Consider the following 20,219-nt stretch of genomic DNA (forward strand, 5'->3'; position numbering starts at 1 on the left):
TACAGCAGAATTAAACATGTTTACGGTCGGATGAAAAGTTAAGTTAAGTCAGTATTTCCAATATGGCGCCTTCCATCACTGGGGTTCAAAACATCTCACTGATGAAAATTTGGGTGACGTCACTGAGACTACGTTCATGGTCTTTTTTGATCCTTTGCTGTGTTGCCACTCTTTGACTAGCTGGCTAAAGCTGTGTAAGCTTGTGAAAGCTTGTGAAAGCTTACACAGTTACAGTAGTCGGGTGTACGTGACCAGTTCTGATCAGATTAGAATTGGAAAATTGGCCCAATCGTAATAAAAGTAACTCATATAACGATTATATCACAATTAAGCTACCAATACGATACCAATACTGGTTCAATGTCGTGCTACCAAGGGTATGATCAGCACACTGAGCATGTAAACATCAGATCAGAACAGATATACCCCATGCAAACAGATGACACCAAATCTTTAATCAGAAAGATTTTATTCAGAATAGCAAAAGTGATTGTGTAAACCCGCCTACTGATTTCAGACCTGTTGTTTTTCTGATATGTTTCCTGTTCACCAACAGATGACATTCTGTGGGTTGTCCATCTAATAATGGATATATGAAACAGCGGCCAGTTTGGCTCCAGCCTTATTAACTCCTGTCAGATTTATTGTACATGCTGAAATACGAGGTGTAATGAGATGATATCTTAAACCACCATAGCCAGAGCTCACAGGTGGATAATGGTGAGGTGGTATGGCCGAATGTGCACAACAGTAGTGCAGGGCAGTGGTGGAAATGACAGAGCAGAGAGACAGACTGCAGATTGCAGCTTAAAAAGACCACCAAATAGGATGGGTACATTTGTAAGGTGGTTTTGGAGAATGACAGTGTTCTGGTCTCTTGATGGCCTGAATTGAGTCGTCTTTTCAAAACAACTTCCCTCAAGGACAGCCTGCTAGACAGTATACCATCATGTCTTAAAATGTATGGTTTACAATATAGTGAGGGAGAAAAGCTGTTTAAATGTGATGCCACCAGCCTGGTCTGCATCACTATGTATCCCAGCACACTTAGGGGAGCAAATCAGCTGCTTGGTAAACACGATGTATGGGGGGATACATTTTAACCTGGTCGACCTCTTTTAGTGGGCACACACCCTCATACATGTAAAGTGTGTGACAGAACAGAGTACGTAGAGTAGAGTCTGTACTAGCTGCATACAGTGGAACATGCATGTGTTGGATCCGAGAACAATGCAAAAATGAACGGTCTTACTAACAGCAAAGTAAGGCTCTAAAAATGTTCTACAAGAGTGTACACCAATGACTGTATATGTACACGGGCCACCTTTGTGGCACTGTTCTCCTCCCATTGTTAGATGTGAAGCCAAAAGACTGCCTCAATGAGCGCTGAGATATTGTGCTGGTGGAGCCAAGGCATTCAAATAAGCAATGTAGTTGGTGGAGCCAAGGAACTGATGTCACACCCCTTCTGATAACCATTCAATTTTCTGATAAAAAATCAAAGATAGAACTATGGATAGAAACACAAAGCATGCTTGAGAAACTTGACGTGTGTTTACATTTTATAGTTTGATCCATGTTCCATCTGTTAACAGAAGGAGGCAGGGTTTATGATCTGTACTGCAGCCAGTCAGCAGAGGGAGTTCTAAATGTTTTGGCCTCACAGTCTGGGAACACTTGAGGTTCTTATTTCATTATACAGTCTATGGTGTACACTTATATTGACATTACTGTCTGGGGTCAGAGTTTGATAAACTTGGCTAAATTAAGTTGAACCCGTCTGCAGTGTTTCGTAGCCTAGCTTCCAGTCCAGTTCTGCAGCGTATGCATAAACAAAGAGGTTCAGCCGACAAGCATCCCTCAAAAGCAAAAAAAAAAAAAAACACATCTGTGTCATCCTGAAGTAAGGTGTTGAAGGGGTTACATGACTTAAGTTATTTGTATTTGCTGTATTTAACTTTGCACATCTACAAATCACTGCGATGTTATGGACTACTGATGGCAGTATGTTGTCAAGTGATCACTGAAATAAACCCTGATAAACACAGTTTTCACAGGCAGTAAACAAACTAACCTGTTAATGAGAAAATCTGTGTGGGGTCGAGTTAGATGTGTGAGTTTGACATGCACACACACTTATCCAGAAGTGTGAAAACATGGAGGAGCAGGAAGCAATAGCAGGTGAGAGAGAAGCTGCATAATCGGCTCATCCACTTTCTGTTTTTGTCTTCTGTCTCCCTCTGATTCCGAACACGTGCAAAGCCCTGGCATCTACCATTTGTTTTGTTATAGCCAAAGGGCTGCATTAGTTTGCTATCTGTGCCATGAACTATATACCATCTCTTCCACACTGGCTTTAATAATTTATCCTTTCTTGAAGCCCGTGTAGCAAATTATGCTTGTTTCGATTCTGATATCAAAGGAGGTGTAGTATGTTTGGTTGCTCAACCACCAAGCCTTACACGGATGCCTCCAGGGTGCTTTGTACTGCGCTGCAGTCTGTGGTTCGTTGCTGCAGGAAAAGAAGCAGCTGGATTTAATGGCAAAATAGACCAACACAGAGGAGACAGATGACAGAATTAACAGAAAGGTGTTAGACAGCGGGTGGATGAAAGGAAAAAAGATGATGTTATTTTTGTTTCTGACTGTGGGCATGAAATGTTTACTTTCCCATCTGTGTGTTTGTGTGTGCACATCCTGCTGAAAAGTGACTAAAATGTTGGTATCCGAAGAAAGATAGACAGATGTTTGTGTTCATGTTGACAGAATAAGAACAACCACATGTTTATAATCGCCTCTCTCCTCTGTCTGTCCCTGTGTTTCTCTCCTATCTTATTATTTTCAGACACAGCATATGTTCGAGTTTTTATAAGTGACGTGAACGATAACAAACCAGCGTTTGCACAAACTTCCTATGAAGTGGATGTGGACGAGGATGCAGACGTCGGCTTCGCTATACTCACCGTCAGTGCCATCGACGGGGACGAAGGTGGGTGGCATGGATACTGGAATAAGCCTATGTGAATGTGTGTGTGCGTGTGCATGTGCGTGTGCGTGTGTGTGTGTGTGTGTGTGTGTGTGTGTGTGTGTGTGTGTGTGTGTGCGTGCGTGTGCGTGCATGTGTGTGTATGTGTGTGTATGTGTGCGTGTGCGTGTGTGATGGAGATACAGAATTAAAACTTGAGGAGAGTAAGTTGGGCCAGTGCTGAAAATCCATAATTGAGTGCATTCACCAAAGCACACAGCTGAAGTGTTTCTCTTTACCCCTACTCAAGAAAAACTTTCAATTCTCACTTCACTGCTTTTGTCTGACCCCTTTTACTCTGAGGAGAGAAATATGATTTGCACTAGAAAACATTTCTTGATGTCATAAAAAACGCAGTAAGATGTGAGTTTGAATCAGCTGCTGCAGAAGAGCCCCTTTAATATAACCTTTGAATGTAAGGTAAGATAGGAAGCTCTCAAGTTTTTAAATGTGTACTTTCAACATGCTGGCCTTCAAAACAAGCTTTTTCACTATAGTTAAACTTTTTGTATGTGGCTGACTTCACCTCAGACATGGCTGGAGTTTTTCAGGCTCTTTTTTTTCTAACATATCTGGTATGTTTCTGAAGTGGGCAAACCTATTTTGGTCCAGCTTTGAGAAAGTGGAGCTCAGTTTAATCAAGCTGAGTAATCTCAGATTTACAACTATACAAAAGGAATAGATAAGTAAGTTACATTTATAGGATATTAGTTGTATGTCACAGGCTTCTGCTTGCTTCACGCCAACAATAAGTCAATCAATATCAAGGGCTTATGTAGTATAATCTTGGGAGAATCAGTAAGTAGGGTAATATTGTCCCCAATAGCTCTATGAGCCTTCTGTTAATAATCTAAAACACAGGTTCAAAAGCATATGACACAAATTGAATTAAGGCTTGTCCAACTGTTTTTTTGCTAGTTAAGTGCCGCACAATCCATTTGCTTGATGAGGTGCAGTGAGGTGCAGTGTGCGTATTCCCTTGATAATTCATATGTGTGTTTTGGATTCATGAATCAAACCAATCAGGTGTCAGGTACACTCAACTTTCGATGTATCAGAATAAAACTCATGTTTCTTACTGGGTGGGAGCACAGCTGCGTGTCCTTCTTTTTGTGTATGAAGAGCAGAGGAATGCTTGTTGTGAACTCTTAAGCAATCATACTATTAACAGGGTTCGCACGGGTGCTTGAAATCCTTCAAAATACTTGCATTTTAATGTTGTGTTTTCAAGGTTTGAAAAATGCTTGAAATTTGGGTCTAAGTGCTTGTAAATGCTTAAAAATGTAATCATGTATATTTCACAATTAACATCAATCTGACTCAACAGAATGATTGAATGCAGAGAAATAAAATGGTCAAAAGTTTAAAAAAAAACGTTCTCCCTGATGGGCTCACGTGTGTGACATGCTGGTCTGTTGACGTGACGTCACCCCCAAGAGGACAGTGCTACACCACGTTAGCCCGACACGTTAATTAGCCTATTATTTGTTGATGCTAACCGCCTGTTTATGCTAAATGCATGTGTGATGTAGAAGCTCTGTGCCCTATAACCTGTAGGTGGTGTGATGTAGAAGCTCTGTGCCATATAACATGTAGGTGGTGTGATGTAGAAGCACTGTGCCATATAACATGTAGGTGATGTAATGTAGAAGCACTGTGCCATATAACATGTAGGTGGTGTGATGTAGAAGCACTGTGCCATATAACATGTAGGTGGTGTAATGTAGAAGCACTGTGCCATATAACATGTAGGTGGTGTGATGTAGAAGCTCTGTGTCATATAACCTGTAGGTGGTGTGATGTAGAAGCACTGTGCCATATAACATGTAGGTGGTGTAATGTAGAAGCACTGTGCCATATAACGTGTAGGTGGTGTGATGTAGAAGCACTGTGCCATATAACATGTAGGTGGTGTGATGTAGAAGCACTGTGCCATATAACCTGTAGGTGGTGTGATGTAGAAGCACTGTGCCATATAACCTGTAGGTGGTGTGATGTAGAAGCTCTGTGCCATATAACCTGTAGGTGGTGTGATGTAGAAGCACTGTGCCATATAACCTGTAGGTGGTGTGATGTAGAAGCTCTGTGCCATATAACCTGTAGGTGGTGTGATGTAGAAGCACTGTGCCATATAACCTGTAGGTGGTGTGGTGTAGAAGCACTGTGCCATATAACCTGTAGGTGGTGTGATGTAGAAGCACTGTGCCACATAACCTGTAGGTGGTGTGATGGAGAAGCACTGTGCCATATAACGTGTAGGTGGTGTAATGTAGAAGCACTGTGCCATATAACATGTAGGTGGTGTGATGTAGAAGTACTGTGCCATATAACCTGTAGGTGGTGTGATGTAGAAGCACTGTGCCATATAACGTGTAGGTGGTGTGATGTAGAAGCACTGTGCCATATAACGTGTAGGTGGTGTGATGTAGAAGCACTGTGCCATATAACGTGTAGGTGGTGTGATGTAGAAGCACTGTGCCATATAACATGTAGGTGGTGTGATGTAGAAGCACTGTGCCATATAACGTGTAGGTGGTGTGATGTAGAAGCACTGTGCCATATAACGTGTAGGTGGTGTGATGTAGAAGCACTGTGCCATATAACGTGTAGGTGGTGTGATGTAGAAGCACTGTGCCATATAACCTGTAGGTGGTGTGATGTAGAAGCACTGTGCCATATAACCTGTAGGTGGTGTGATGTAGAAGCACTGTGCCATATAACCTGTAGGTGGTGTGATGTAGAAGCACTGTGCCATATAACGTGTAGGTGGTGTGATGTAGAAGCACTGTGCCATATAACCTGTAGGTGGTGTGATGTAGAAGCACTGTGCCATATAACCTGTAGGTGGTGTGATGTAGAAGCACTGTGTCATATAACCTGTAGGTGGTGTGATGACTCCCAGCAGCTGTACCACTGTCACCCGCGGGGTGTTTGTAGCTCAGGGCAGGTGATCGCATGACCGCGGTCTGGTCTACAAACACCGTGCCATGCCTGAGCCGGCGGCTGCGGAGTGCGAGGCTCTCCTGCCAGATATGAAGGCAAGACATGGTGTTTCTCATCGAGACCAGTCACAGACTGACCGCGGCCATGTAGTGACTGGCCCCGATCTACAAACACCCTGAGAGTGACAGCGGAGCGGCAGCTGCTTGTGTCTGAACATTGAAGGCTTATTAACAACAGTATCAATTTGAACAGAAGAAAAGATGAAAAGATGAAATGATTTCTCCTTAGAAAAGCATTAGGCTGATGTGCCCTGTTAAGGTCTTAAAGTGACATGACTACAGCTGATATGATTTGGCCCACCCAGTGTAAATCTTCATGCCTCTCTTACTGTATGTCTTGAAAAGTAGTACTTCAAAAGTTTGAAAATGTACCTTAAAATTCCTTGAAAAGTCCTTAAATTTGACCGTGAAAAAACAGTTTGAACCCTGTATTTAGCTAATGCCCCCTCTTAATAGTAGGACAGCACTGGGCCATTCGCTTTAGACTTCAGACCAGGTTTTTGTTGGTCTAAGGCGAAGACGCTCTCTTTGTACTCAAATAGCGACATGCCAACTATGAGCCTGACTTCACCTCAATGTAAGATCAACACACCCCTGGGCCTTACTATGAGCACAAGTTATTTTGCTTGGAATTCGTGGAGTAAAATCGATTAGTGTGTCAAGTGGAAAGTAGTTATGGCACTTAAGTTACATGCCCAAATCCTTTGTGCTTGGTGGATGTTAGGGCCCCTAATATGTTGGAGTAGTCAGTCTCATTTTGGTAAATAGAATAATGAACACTTGGGCTGAGGGATATATAGTTTGATCTCTACAACTGCTATGTGTGCATTTGCAATAGTCACATCACATGAAGTGCAATGTCAGTGATATGGTCCAAAACATGTCCTCCAGTCTCCAGTTTCTCATTTCCCAGGAATCATCTACAATAAACAATTATCTGATGTCACTTCAATGCAGCTCCTCACTTAAACTCACAGTGAACTGGCCGCTGTGCATGAGACTGCACCTGTGTCACATGATTGTAAAACGTGAACACACATGGGAAACCCTAAAGGAACATTGTGACATACTAACTTTAACTCAGCAGTATGACATTATAACAACATCTAGGCTTCCTAAGACTTCTTGTTGGTGTTCACATTTACACTGTGAATATAGATTGTCTGTGCAGCTGCAGTGTGTGCATGTGAAGTGTGCATAAGGGTTACCCTACCGGCAGCAACACTAAATCTTTAATTTTTTGTTATATCATTATTAGCTGTAATTGCCAAATGTGGAAGAGTGCAATGAATTTGAACTTGTCCCTGTCAATAAACATACACTAGTGCAGCTTGATTGGTTGGCAGAGGCATACCACCACCACAGGGTGCTAATTTTAGTTTCATTTACAATTATTTAACAACCTATATTAGTTACCCGGCCTTAAGTAGTTGACCTTTTCAGAGCATCTATCATTACATATACAGTGATTAATGTCAAGGATGGAACAGGCCGAGGCACTCAGCTCTAATAGCTAGAGGCAAATGTCAGCTCAAGACAATAAAGACAAGACTATTATTACTCTGAGGGATAAAAGAGTCTCTCACTGAGTATCATATGAGCACTGTGGCTCACTTTGTCAAAAAGGCATCAGCAAACTGGCAGGGAATGTGATCACAGACGGTGTGGTAGTTACAGATCAATGACAAAAACAAAAGGGAATTGCTCATTTTAAATGGCCAGGGCTTCTTTAAAGGAGCCATGATGCAATCTTTCATGGGCTGGAGTAAATAGGACTTTGGTTTTCATGATTGCTCTGTATTCAACCATCAAAGCTAATACTCTTTTGGATTTAGGAGCATAAGACCTGGAAAAAGGTGAAAGGGAAAAGTGTGTTGGGGAGAAATATTCTGCTTTGAGTTTTGAAAATACCTCCAATACTCCTAGTAAGGGGCAGGAGCTTGGTCAGGGGTAGCATTGGCTTAACTTCCCTTATTGGCCACCCCAAAATCCTGGCCTATGATTGGCTATTTCCCTTGTCAGAGGTACTTAATGTTAAAATTAACTAACTTAGCTATGTTGTAACAGGCCTACAATAGCTTTCTTTGCAATAAAATGTAGCACATTGTTTTTTGTTGATGCCCTCAGCTGAAACTTTGGACCAACATCAAGAATTACCCAAAATATTCATGTGTGGCCGCTGTGTTGTGTTTCTTTTAAAAAGTAAACAAATCCAACACAGTAATATAACAACACAATGAAAATTATGACATATAATACAAATAATATATAACATCACACATACCTGGGCCACCCCTGCCTTTATTAGTGCCCCAGTTGGGCCACCTCAGTTAAGAGAGTCTGGACACACCCCTGAAAATGGACAGATGGGTATTTGCAAGTGTGCTGTTCCACCAATCTATGAAAACTCTAAACCCACCACAGCAGTATTATCACTGCCACAAATAACTTCTCTCTCAGAAAAGAGAAACTGATATCTGATCTTTCTAGTTAGGAACACTGCTCAGTGTTTCAACCATTCATGCCAAAAGCACATGCAGTTATGTTTGGCACAGATCTCTGCTGAAAGAATGTTTCCTGGTTCAGCCAAGCAGCTTTCTAAATGGTGTAATGCAAATCCCCTACATGGGTACAACAAGCTTGTAGACAATGAGGAGAGGGCTGAGGAGGTGGAGGCAAAGCTTTGCCAGCAGACACAGGGAGTGGGCAGCACTGGTAGGGCAGGGATCAGTGAGAAGGGGAGTGGGTTTTTGGTTGGTTTGTGAATGATTTGGAATAATGCTTCATTCAGCAGCTTTCAGTTGATTACAGCTGGGGTGTATGACTTCTCTGTCCCAAATGAAACAATGCAAAGCGTCATTCAACTTGTGATGATGGCACACAATAACAACCCACTTGCTTACTGTGTTTCTTTTTTTCATGATAAATGAGCTGTTATTATGGTTTGGTGTTGTTCTGGTAGTGTAAAGGGAGTTTAATCAGAGCCTTTCGCTGGTCACTGAGAGGTGAGGCAGACCATTAACTTCTGGTTTAGGTGCCCTGTGGAAACAAAGTGTTTGATTTATACTTTGTGTAACTTTTCAAGTATCATTGAGCATTGATGTGAGTGCATTACCCTCATTATAAACCATTAGCAAAGCCATTTACTCTCTGAGTCCTACTTTGTTTAGATTTACTATGTTTTAGATTCCCTCTCTTCTGCATTTGTTGTTGCTTTAGAGCAACATGTAACTAAATGTAATTGTTTAAATCACAAATTAGTTTTCAAGTTGTATTAATGTTGTTGTTTGTGAAGGCTAAAAGTTTTAGTAATTACTTCTTTGTGGGTTTGCCTATGCCCTTATATTTCACAGTTCACTTTCATGGACCACACCATCAGCAGGATGCAGTTTGACCATAATTCATTGATTTTATTGGAATAATGATTCTGATTTCGACTTTGAACTTCTTGTTGAACTGCTTGTTGCTGTCGGTTTGGGGAAGCTTAATGTGAGATCCACTGTGGCTCCGAGGCACGATGAACCCCCTCAGGGCCCTGCAGATAGGAGAACAAAATGACTCGCAGAGAGAGAAGTGAGGAATATGAGAGCGAAAGGGGAGGAATGAGTTTGAATTTATGAGAATGCCAGAAGAGGTGCGGTTGAGATGTGCTCTTGAAACTTTACTTTATAGCATCACTTCAAAATGTCCAACAGCTAAACTCCAAAGAGGCAACACTTTTCTTTGAGGAATCCATTGTGAGTGCCTTTGAATTAAGTTAGCCATCATAGAAAAATGTGTTAAATTCAATACTTAACATATTCAGATTTAGTTTCTAGTTTGATAGATTGGATAAATATTCTGAAAGCCCAACCTTCTGTCTTAAAATCAAAATACAAAATCAAAATTCCCAAATACAACTAACGTAAAATACATATAGGTTAAATTTGAACCCTTATTTCATGGCATATGATTTGTATTGTTAAGTAAAAAACACTGTATCATTGCTCAGACACATTTGGGAGTGGTGTGCCTGTGCTGTCATTCACTGTGTGTAAACAGGAAGCCTAGAGGGTATAGATGGTAGATCACAAGCAGCAGCCGGGGCTCCAGGATGCGACTGTCTAGGTACATATTGTGACTATTTTTAGAGATGAGGAGACTAAAATTGGACTTGCAAATGTGCTGCTGTTTCATATTAGACTGTATGTGACTTTCTTCAGGGGTGGGAGGGAAAAGGCAGGCTTGCGTTCGTGCATATGTATAAAGAAGACGGGCTGACATCAGAGGAGCTCTCGGTGGCTTAAAGCCTCGGCAAACTTTCCTTCATCCTGTGTTGATTGTTTTCTTTCTCTTAGTCATCACCAGACACTGTTGTTCACCTTCCTTTTTTTAATTTCGGAAATGAAATTATTGAACACCAAAGCAGAGAGACGGATCTCTGTGGAGAATTGCAAGCTCAAGTGATGATTCAGCAGCAGATCTTTCTGTGAAATAAAGATTTTTCATACAAAAAAAACATGATTACAAGTCAGTCTGATTTGATTTGGATCTGACATTCCAGGAAAAGGATAATGCATTTGCATAGGCTTTTGTGCGTACAGGATGAAGGTTGATTTTACTCTAAACTGCCTGGACTGGAGGCAGCACTGCTCAGATTGAACCTGTGTCCCTGTGGAGACTGACAGGCTTATTTTTAGCTTTCAGGAACTTCAGTTACCCAAGCTGACTTCAATAAGTGAACCTTTATTTCAGGCTGAATTGGTCAAAATTTCTCCCTCCGCTGTCAGATCCTACTTTGTGTCTTTTAGTTGGATCAAATAGTAGACATCTGGGACCCATTACTAGCTTGTTCTGTTTTACCTGGGGAAATTGTAGCTGTCCTGATGTGGCAAGTCTAGAGAGAGAGAGAGAGAGAGAGAGAGAGAGAGAGAGAGAGAGAGAGAGATAACCTATGTTGGATTGTGAAAAACAAGACATGTCCTCAAACTTGCTCAATGCCACTAAAGTTTAACAGTAACAATGTTGTGATGCGACAGTGTTTGCTTGTCAGGTGGGGGCCACATCATTCACACCAATCCTTAGCAAGTGAGCGTTTTGTCCTCAGTTGATGTTTTGGAAGCAGGAAAAGTGGGTAAGCGTAAGGATGAGAGCAACTTTGACATGAGTCAAACTGTGATAGGATGACTATCAGGAGGACAGAGCATCCTCTTTTCGGGTCTTCCTGGTCTGCAGGGGTCAGTACCTATCAAAATTGCCACAAGGAAGGAAAACTGGTGAATCTGTGACAGGGTCATGGGTGGCCAAGACTCACTGATGTGCATTTGGATGTGGAGTGAAGGCTGGTCAGCTTGGTCTGTTCCAATGAACAAGCAGCTGAAGCTCAAACTGATGAAAAAAATGGAAGCTGGTTTTAAATGAGAGGTGTTAGAGCACAGAGAGCATCATAACATGTTGTGAAGCCACTGACCAGTTAGGGTGCCCATACTGACTCCTACTGATGAATGCACAATGAGCATGTGACAGGCAGCAACCTACTTTGTTTACATGTGTCCATGCGGGAGTGCTAAAAACTGCAGTCCACTTGAGGCTGGGTCTGATATTAAGGTTATACATTTTCACAATTAAGGGCACAGCTAGCTTGACTGGCAGGTGGGGACACTGTATCTGTTAGGTATCTTGTTAAGTCAACTAAAGTTAGGCGGTGTAAGCATTGTCAATATGGTGACTGTCATCGATAGTCTTTAAAACTCAGCTCCAGAAACCAATGGGTCAGCAGCAACGTCACTGAAACTACAGTCTCTGGCACATGAACATCACAGCTGGACAACAGAGCAGTTGAAGAAGGTGGCCTAGAGGAAGGTGACAACAGGTTCAAGTTATTTGCTTGGCCCCCAAAGTACCAACATATCAATCCAAGAACATCTGTGGGATGTTGAGTCTGATCCATGGAGGCTCCACCTTGCAACTTTCAGGGCTTAAAGGATCTGCTGCTAACGTTTTAGGACCAGATAGAAAAGAACACCTACAGCGGTCCAGCAGAGTTCATCTCTCATCAAGTCAGGACTGTTTTGACTCTGAACTTGTTAGGGGGGCAGAAATAACTGCAACATTTAAGAAAGAGTAAACTTTTTCTGTTGTCTCTGAATGGATAAAGCTCCCATTGAATTCTGCCTTTGAGCAAGTTGTTGATTAAATCTTGATTTAAAGCCTGAGCGAATCAATAGTCACTCATAAAGGTCTCATCGTCTTTCACTTTGTGTCTGCAGTTTGTCAAAATGTCCCTCAGAGAAATAGTCTTTGAGTTTCAGCTCACCAGACTCCATCTCTGATTGATGTAAGGAGCAGTGAAGATTTGTGCTCATAAAAGTTTTTACAGCATGTCTCTCGCCTTGGTGAACAGAGCCACAGCTGGATATAACACACATATAATTAGCATTTATCACAGTAATTTGCAAAGGCCTGCTGTGATCCTGACGCATTGTTGTGAAAGACCCTCACAGCTACACACATGAACAGAAGATCATGAAAACACACTTATCTGCTTACTAAGTTGTGTGATTAGCAGGATACTGGAGGAACAAAGTGAGTTTATTACCAAAGGGAGTGAAAGGTGGAATACACAGCAATGTGTGTTCATGTTTGATTATTCATTTTGATTGGTGCAAAGAGAAAAAATGGAAGGAATTGCATGTTGCTGCTTGGTTTTTATGCATATCAAAGAGCTAACATTACAACTGTATAGGAGCACAATCTGACAATGTAGGAGCTTGTGCTAAAATAACTTTAAAGGCCCTATTTATCCACTTTACTTAAGTATAGGAAATGGTGAGAATCAAACCATGTGATCATTTCATTGCTCTTCAAAAACACATCTCATGACAGACGACTAAAGTGATCCATCTTCTCATTTGCAAACCGTCATCTCCTATAGATGGCCTCCTTCTTTGCAAGGGTGAGCAGCTGTCTACTTGGAGTCACAGAAGTTTCAGTGTATTTAAATAGCAACCTACATTTTGCACCAGAAATGTGTCAAGATGTCCTCTCTTGTGTCCACTCCTACATAATGCATGTTCCACTTATCAGCACAGTTTGCACCAATCAATCTTGGCTGGGCTAAACCAACGTTTGCACCACTTCAGCCCGAGCTGTGGAGCTACATGCAGGAATACAGCAGTATATAATTTTCCCCCACGGAGCCACCTAATTTCACCCTACTTGGCTTTGATTGGCTGGTGCCTGCTGCCTCAAAGGGTTCTCTTTCACAAAGTCCCCTTTTCCAGAATTACAGAAGGCCCCATGCAAAAGACTCTAACATATAAGTAAACCCAAACCCTATATTAACAAAGAAGTGCAATGCTGAGATGTAACCTCACTGGAATTTCAAAACCACTCACCAGATTATGATTTGATTTGAATATTACTTGGATTCATGAAATGATCCCAACTCAGGTAATCAAATCAACACAGACAATTGTTACATCTAAGAAAAAGGAAAATGTTCTCTCAGGGGTAATGAAGCACTAATGGTACCTTTACCAATACTGCCATAAAAATGAAAAAACCCCTGCAGTTTATTTGTTAATAGGTCCTCTGTCTCCGTTAAAAAAACAACCATATATCCTCTAAGGTGATCTCCTAGGCTTTTAGCTGAATAAGGGCTCTGGTAATGGACACACCTTTGATCTGTTTTTCACTAACACACTCTCCTGTCAGTCTCTTGGTAGTGTTTGCTTCAAGGATTAACATTTTTAAGACAGTCTTTTTGGGCTCTCCATCGTTGGACATCACACCCTTTGACTCTATATTTTCTGCAGCACTTATAACCTTTATCTCAAAATCTCTGTCATAACTCTGCCTCAGTGGTTGGTTAAGTCACCCTATTTGTGAGTCCCTATGTTCTGGGTCAGTTCCATGTCTCTCCATATTTCATCATCCTGGTGCTAGTTGTGATCTGATAAACAGTCGGGAGACCATATATGGTGTTTTATTTTGAAACTGAGCAGATGTTACATGCTGTTCTCGTGCCCGGTCTCCTGTCCTGGCCGATACTCTCTGTTCAGCTTGACACATGCTTGGCGCAGGCTCTGACAAACTCTGCGCATATCTTTAGCGGAGCATCTTGGGGTTGCGTTCCAGAGAAGGAGTTGCGATGCGCCTAAGCACTCCCTGTGTTAACATGAGCATTGACTAGAATGGGAACGTCTTGGCTGCACAGTGCATGGCGCTGACGGAACGCAGTGCTACCTGGGTAAATTGGGGGTTAGTCTTGAGTACATCATTATTGCATAATTGCTATGGTAATGTTGATGATGGCAGCTATATATTCTTTATTGTAGGTACAATGGTGATGAAGTTGAAGTTAGAATAAAGATCATTCTTTAAACTCCATTTGTAAAGTGATATGTTTGATGTATTGGGTATAAGTGACATCTGTCAGCTGTGTTGTGTGTGTTTGTGTGCGTGTAAGTGTGTGTGTAAGTGTGTTTCCCTCCCTTGTTCTCTTGACTGCATACAGCAGCTTCAGTAAAGTAAATTAGAGTACCTCTGGAGAGGAGAAGAGCTCTGAAATTGGTACCTCTGGGAAATGAAAACATTAATTTTCTTTTTGTTTGTTTATTTTAACAGTTTTATTACATCTTGTGCTGTTTCTTGTGTCCTTTGGGTCCAGGCAGTTCCTAAATACTTCAGAGATTGAGACAACAAGAAAGAAGGGCGAGAGAAAAGAGGGGATGCATTCGTATGTATCCTCTAATGTCTCATTTAAATTGCCAACAGACAGACGGTACAAAACGATCTGGATTAGTGCATTCTCCTCTCTCCTTCCCTGACTTTCATCTTGCTAATAAGCTGGGAATCTCATCTCGCCTTCAGAGGTTTCTCCTTTCCCTCTCATATTAACATAAGGGCTGGTGGATGCATCTGCGATTGAGATGCAGACCTTGGCTCTACTGGTAATTACATTGAGGGGGGAACAGTTTGTTGATCAGCATCTGATGAAGTTTATTAAAAATGCTTCACAGAGCTTAAAAAGAATACAGATTACTGAGTCAGACAAGAAGAGAGCTTCAGAGATTCAATGAGAAAGAACCCCCTCAGCAATGTGATTTTTAATTTAGGAAGGGTTTTTTTTCCAGCAATAACCACTAAAGTGTGTTTTTCTTTATTCCACTGACTTTTTATGAAAGTGTCACTGTTCAAAGAAACAAAGAAAAGAGAAAACAAGACTCAGTAGTTAGAGTCACAATGTCACTACTTTCAAAGAGTTCAAGGACACAGAGTCCCAAGCAAACAAAGTGTTAGAGGTCAGGCTTACACTGGCCACAAACTAGAGAACTCTTCGATCAACTGATGTTACAACTGTGGGAGACCACACTCATGGATTGTAGCCTCTGTATACGGGGCACACACTTAGACCCCTAGGGCCAATGCAACCCCCACACTGGGCTATTTCAAAAGACAGCTAGACAACTACTTAACATTTGAGCTAAAGATTCCACAGTGACAGTTCCGACATGAGATCTCACCATACCTGCATGATCAACGTGACTTCAGAAGACAACCAAACAAGGAGAATGATTGACGTCATCAGCTGGTGTGTGTTCTGTTTTGCAGCCAAAAACAAAAATTGAAAAACATAATTAGGGTGAAATATTCCCCTTTGCTTACGTTCACTTTGCTGCAACATCCGGTTGGTGACACTTCCAATGCTGCCCCCCTCATTGGTTATTACAAGTATTCAGTCTTGCAGGTAGGCAGTCTGACCTGGAATCATAAATATTACCCACGCTTGATATTAGTGACCCCAGGTCTTGGAGGCTCTGACCCCGTCCAGGGTAGTAAAATAGTCGTAACGACACCTCGCACTTCATGATTATTTGGGCTGTTAAAGGTTAGGTCTTGAATCAGGACTTGACCCCACAATCTTTGCGTGTGGAAAACAAGGCTCATAATTGGGCCTGAAATAGATCAAAAGCTGAGCAGTCTGTTATTGTTTATACTTCCAATATATTGCTGGAAACCATATCTGTGCTACATGAGTGAATGTTCGAATGTGTCTGTTTCAGTTTAAACACCATCATGTACAAATATGTTGCATAATTTTAAAAGTTATTTTACACTCGCTATAGCTGTTGTACCTCCAGTAAAATATATCAGATCTTCATTGGGTTTACCAGGCAAAGTTTTTATTCTTGGCTGCCTACAATAAGTACTGAGAGACTTTTAAATGTCACCATAAAGAGTTTCTTTATGGTAGAACATAAACTCATGTACATTATTTAGTCTCAGTTCCATAATGAGTTTAGTGCTCTCTTCTCAGTATCGTAATGAAACCAAACAAAATTAAGTTTGTGAAAAAAAAGCCCAAAAACCTGGCTGCAGATTCAAAGTTATTTACTGAAGCTTAAACAACTTGCAGATATCCACTACAAATGCCTGTGGCTATTTAGTTGAACTTATCCTTGATAAACAAAGCTGTTTTGGAATAAGCAATTAATTGATGCAGCCTTAGTCATCCCGTCTTGTTTTTTAGCCTCTTGTATCTGGACTGTTCTGACATAAAAAGTGATACATGGGTTGACCAGTCAAAGGTTAAAAAACAGAATTCTCCATACTTCAGCTCTTTTATCTGTCATCATGTTATTGGTGTCCTGTCATTTGAACACTGCAAAATGTGGATGATACAAAGTGTGCTTGACTCATTTCTCTTCAAAATATGTCATTACACTCAATGAGTCATATTCATGTGACAAGTGCAGATGAACATTTCATTTCAAGATATCCCAAGTCATCTGAAGTACAACATTAATCTTATTTCAAGAAACTTAGCCTTCTGCTTTGGTCACAAACTATTCAAGCCTTATCCAGAAACAAGAAAAATACACCCGCTGAGTCAAAGTTTTGGCAGTGAACGCCGAAGGTACCAAAGCCATCTCTGTAAGGTGGGAAGAGGCAGGAGCTTCAGAGACCTGTATCAGACCACATCAAGGACTCCATGTTTGACACAAACCTGCTAGCTGAAGCGGGCTGATGCTCTCTGTCTCAGTTAAGGGAGACAGATTGGTGGACAGGCAGAAACAGACAGCAGTAGAGTGGGTGGGGGCTTCTTGTCTGTGGAGAATCAGTCTTTCACCAGAGCTCTTTTCATGGTTCACATACAAGAGACTTAAGCTCCTGGTGTATTATTTCTCCCCACAGCTCCCCTCCTCCATTTACTCACTATACCCTGCATTGAAAGAAACTCATTTATGCAAACCATCGTTCTTCATTTAACCTCAATCTTCTCCTGATATGCAGGTGGAAATGCTAAGCTGCGCTACCAGATCACATCAGGGAACACAGGAGGGGTTTTTGATGTGGAACCAGAAGTGGGCACCATCTTTATCGCCCAGCCTCTAGACTATGAACAGAACAAAAGGTAAGATACCACCAAGGAGGATCTCTTTGAGTCTTTGACTGTGCACTCACATTCTTTTTACTCCAGTTAATACTTGTTGAAAGGTTTTACCTGAAATACATGGATCACTTGATGTTTCTGGCACTTCAGTATGTGTGCTACGGCTTCAAACTCCACTACTGACAACGGCATGCCCTGGTTAACATGTTTTAGTGTGTTGTACAGTGCTGACTGTTGAAAGCTCCTGACGCTGCTGAAATCTCTACTCAGGTACAAGCTTCATGTTCTGGCATCAGATGGAAAGTGGGAGGACTACACAACGGTGACGGTCAATGTGGTCAACAAGAACGACGAGGCTCCTGTGTTTACTGTGAACGAGTACTACGGCAGTGTAACGGAGGAGCTAGATGGTTCACCAGTGTTTGTGTTACAGGTATACTCCAATTATTATTCAGCTATATGTTTGTACTACACCTCTGTTGTCTCAGCATATAATCTGTGTAATAGATGTGTTGTATTATCAGTTGACGTAGCAAGACTTTTCTGAAGATGCATGAAGCACCAAATGATGGTGGTCAATATATTGGATCTGTACTCTAGAAATAGGCAAAGAGGTGGAGTCGAGTCCATATCCTAGCCGCCTAACAGGTATAGCGTGTCCACCATAGACTGTAAATAAAAATGGACAGCGTTGCTCGGCGTCTTCCCGTTGTACAGTTCTGAAGCCAAAAAATCCCTCTCCTGGGCGCAGCCATTGTGCAGCCAGAGCCTGTGAAGCCACTGTAATAAGCTCCACCCTACAGCGTAACGTCACAAGACGCTGTGTGTTCTTTGAAGTTTCACTCTACGGCGGCTGTGAATCAAAGGAAACCCGGAAGTAAAACCTTGTTTTTTAAACTCTAATAACTAACGAAAAAGAAACTTTTCAGGAAAAAGAGGCCTTAGACACAAAACAGTCAAATACTAACTCCATATCACCACAGCATGCAGATGTGAGAAACATTCGTACCACGTGTATTTATTTTTTAAAGTTTGACTGCTCCCCCATTCAAATGAATGGGGGAGATGGATTTTTTGACCTATTCTGCAGCCAGCCACCAGGGGGCAGTCACACTGCTGAAAGCTTCACCACCAAGGCTGTATCCGGCACGCTTGGTGTCCACCAGCAGGTCAGCTCACCACGCCCCTAATACCTCAAAAGTTTTAGCCTTAATTACATCAAAACTAGTGTGTTATGAGGTGCCGATTCAGCCTGGTGGTTAAATCACAGTACAGAGGCCTCTAATACCCCTCTATACCAAGGCAGTTTCAGGGCTGGTTCCAGAGCAGCACCAACTCTTTGCTGGTCTAGAACGAGTAGCACAGAAGTGTTGGTAAAGTTGTAGAAGTTCTCCTCGGGACCTCATGTAATTAAGAAAAGCCAGGAGCAACACCAGTAAGCATGCTACATTGTCCGCCATAGTTGTTATGGTCAGGGAAAGTTCACGCTAGCGCTACTGGGAAAAGCGTTCATGTAGAAGTGACGTCATGACATGGCTCTTCCACGGGCTCCAGCAGGTGGAAAAACAAACTGGTGCCGAGTTGGTTAAACCAGCTCTGAACCAGCGCGAGCACCAGCCTGTAACTACAAGCGGGTTTGCGTTAATCCAAAAGGGGTATAAGCTGGTGTCCCAGGTTCAATTCCAACTTGTGTTGCTTTTGTCATTCCCAACTATATCTCTCAGTTTCCTACTCTGTCCACCTGTCCTCCCAACTAAGGTAAAAAAAAAGCCTCAAAATAGACTTTAAAAACAGTGAGTCATAACTGTGTTTTAAAATGTTTAATGTACAGTGTGTACAGATAAAGAAACAAGCTACCAAGACCACAAAGATAATTTGCTCCAGGCTGTAAACATGTTCAAATCTGCTGTCTAAATGGACATTTTAATAAAGAGCTTAACGGGCTTTCAATGGCTTAAGTAGACACTTGAGGTGGTGCAGTTTTGTGCTCCTTCATATTTGCTTCATTTTTTAAACAGGAGGTTGCCACCTTGTATCAGCATAACCTTGTTTGCTCTTTGCAAATGTGTGTTCCGAAAAACCCAGACAGATGTAGTCATAAATGTTTGAAATTCAGTTCAGTTTTTGTTTCTTTGCCCTCCTCAACTCTGCATGGAGCTGAAGAGAGCCAGTCTTACACATGGACAAGTCATTTGGGTTGTAAAAGACTACAGCTTAATTGCAGTGTAGCCAGGGCCGGATATGATCCACGGAAAAATCATTCAAGCTTCAACCCTCAAGCTATGTATTTTATAATTAATCAGAGATTTTAATTTGTGCAAATTGTCCCATTAAATACATTTAGTTCAGCACAGTTCCAGATGAATAACTTACTTTGAGCACAAGAATAATTCCATGTCTCTATTACATGAGAAATAATACTTTTAACTTGAACCAATGCAATCCGTTTTTATTGTAGAGCTGGTACTTTCCTCCCTCTGTACATATGTGAGAACATATCCTTTACTTTTTAATGAACACAATGTATACTGGCTCTACATCACACTGCAATTACCGGGCTAAATTGAAACATCTTTGGCCGGCCCAGGGTGTAATTGCTGCTGAGGCTAAATGAGAGGGAGCAGACAGAGAGGAGAGGCAGGATGAAGTGGGATTGGGGTCGAGCAGGTTGGATCATTACCATGCTTACCTACCAGAGAGTTCATAACTGCGCAGTGCAGCGGTGAAGCGCTTCCAGTCAGGAAATCACTTCACGTCAGCAGCATTTCAATAATTAAATAGTTTAAAAGTGATTACGCTCTCATCAGCCTCTCTG

General features: G+C 41.7%; 1 protein-coding gene across 1 annotated transcript in view; it reads left to right on the top strand.

Moving 5' to 3' along the window:
- The window catches only part of si:ch211-186j3.6 (neural-cadherin), a 351,776-nt gene that overhangs the window by 130,396 nt on the left and 201,161 nt on the right, over window positions 1-20,219 (top strand). The window contains exons 16-18 of the mRNA XM_034679695.1: window positions 2,846-2,989; window positions 17,305-17,425; window positions 17,675-17,837. Of these exons, the coding sequence (XP_034535586.1) occupies window positions 2,846-2,989; window positions 17,305-17,425; window positions 17,675-17,837 (428 nt within the window). The remainder of the gene's footprint in view (window positions 1-2,845; window positions 2,990-17,304; window positions 17,426-17,674; window positions 17,838-20,219) is intronic.

The sequence above is a fragment of the Notolabrus celidotus genome, chromosome 3 (assembly GCF_009762535.1).
Source record: "Notolabrus celidotus isolate fNotCel1 chromosome 3, fNotCel1.pri, whole genome shotgun sequence".
Classification (NCBI taxonomy): domain Eukaryota; kingdom Metazoa; phylum Chordata; class Actinopteri; order Labriformes; family Labridae; genus Notolabrus; species Notolabrus celidotus.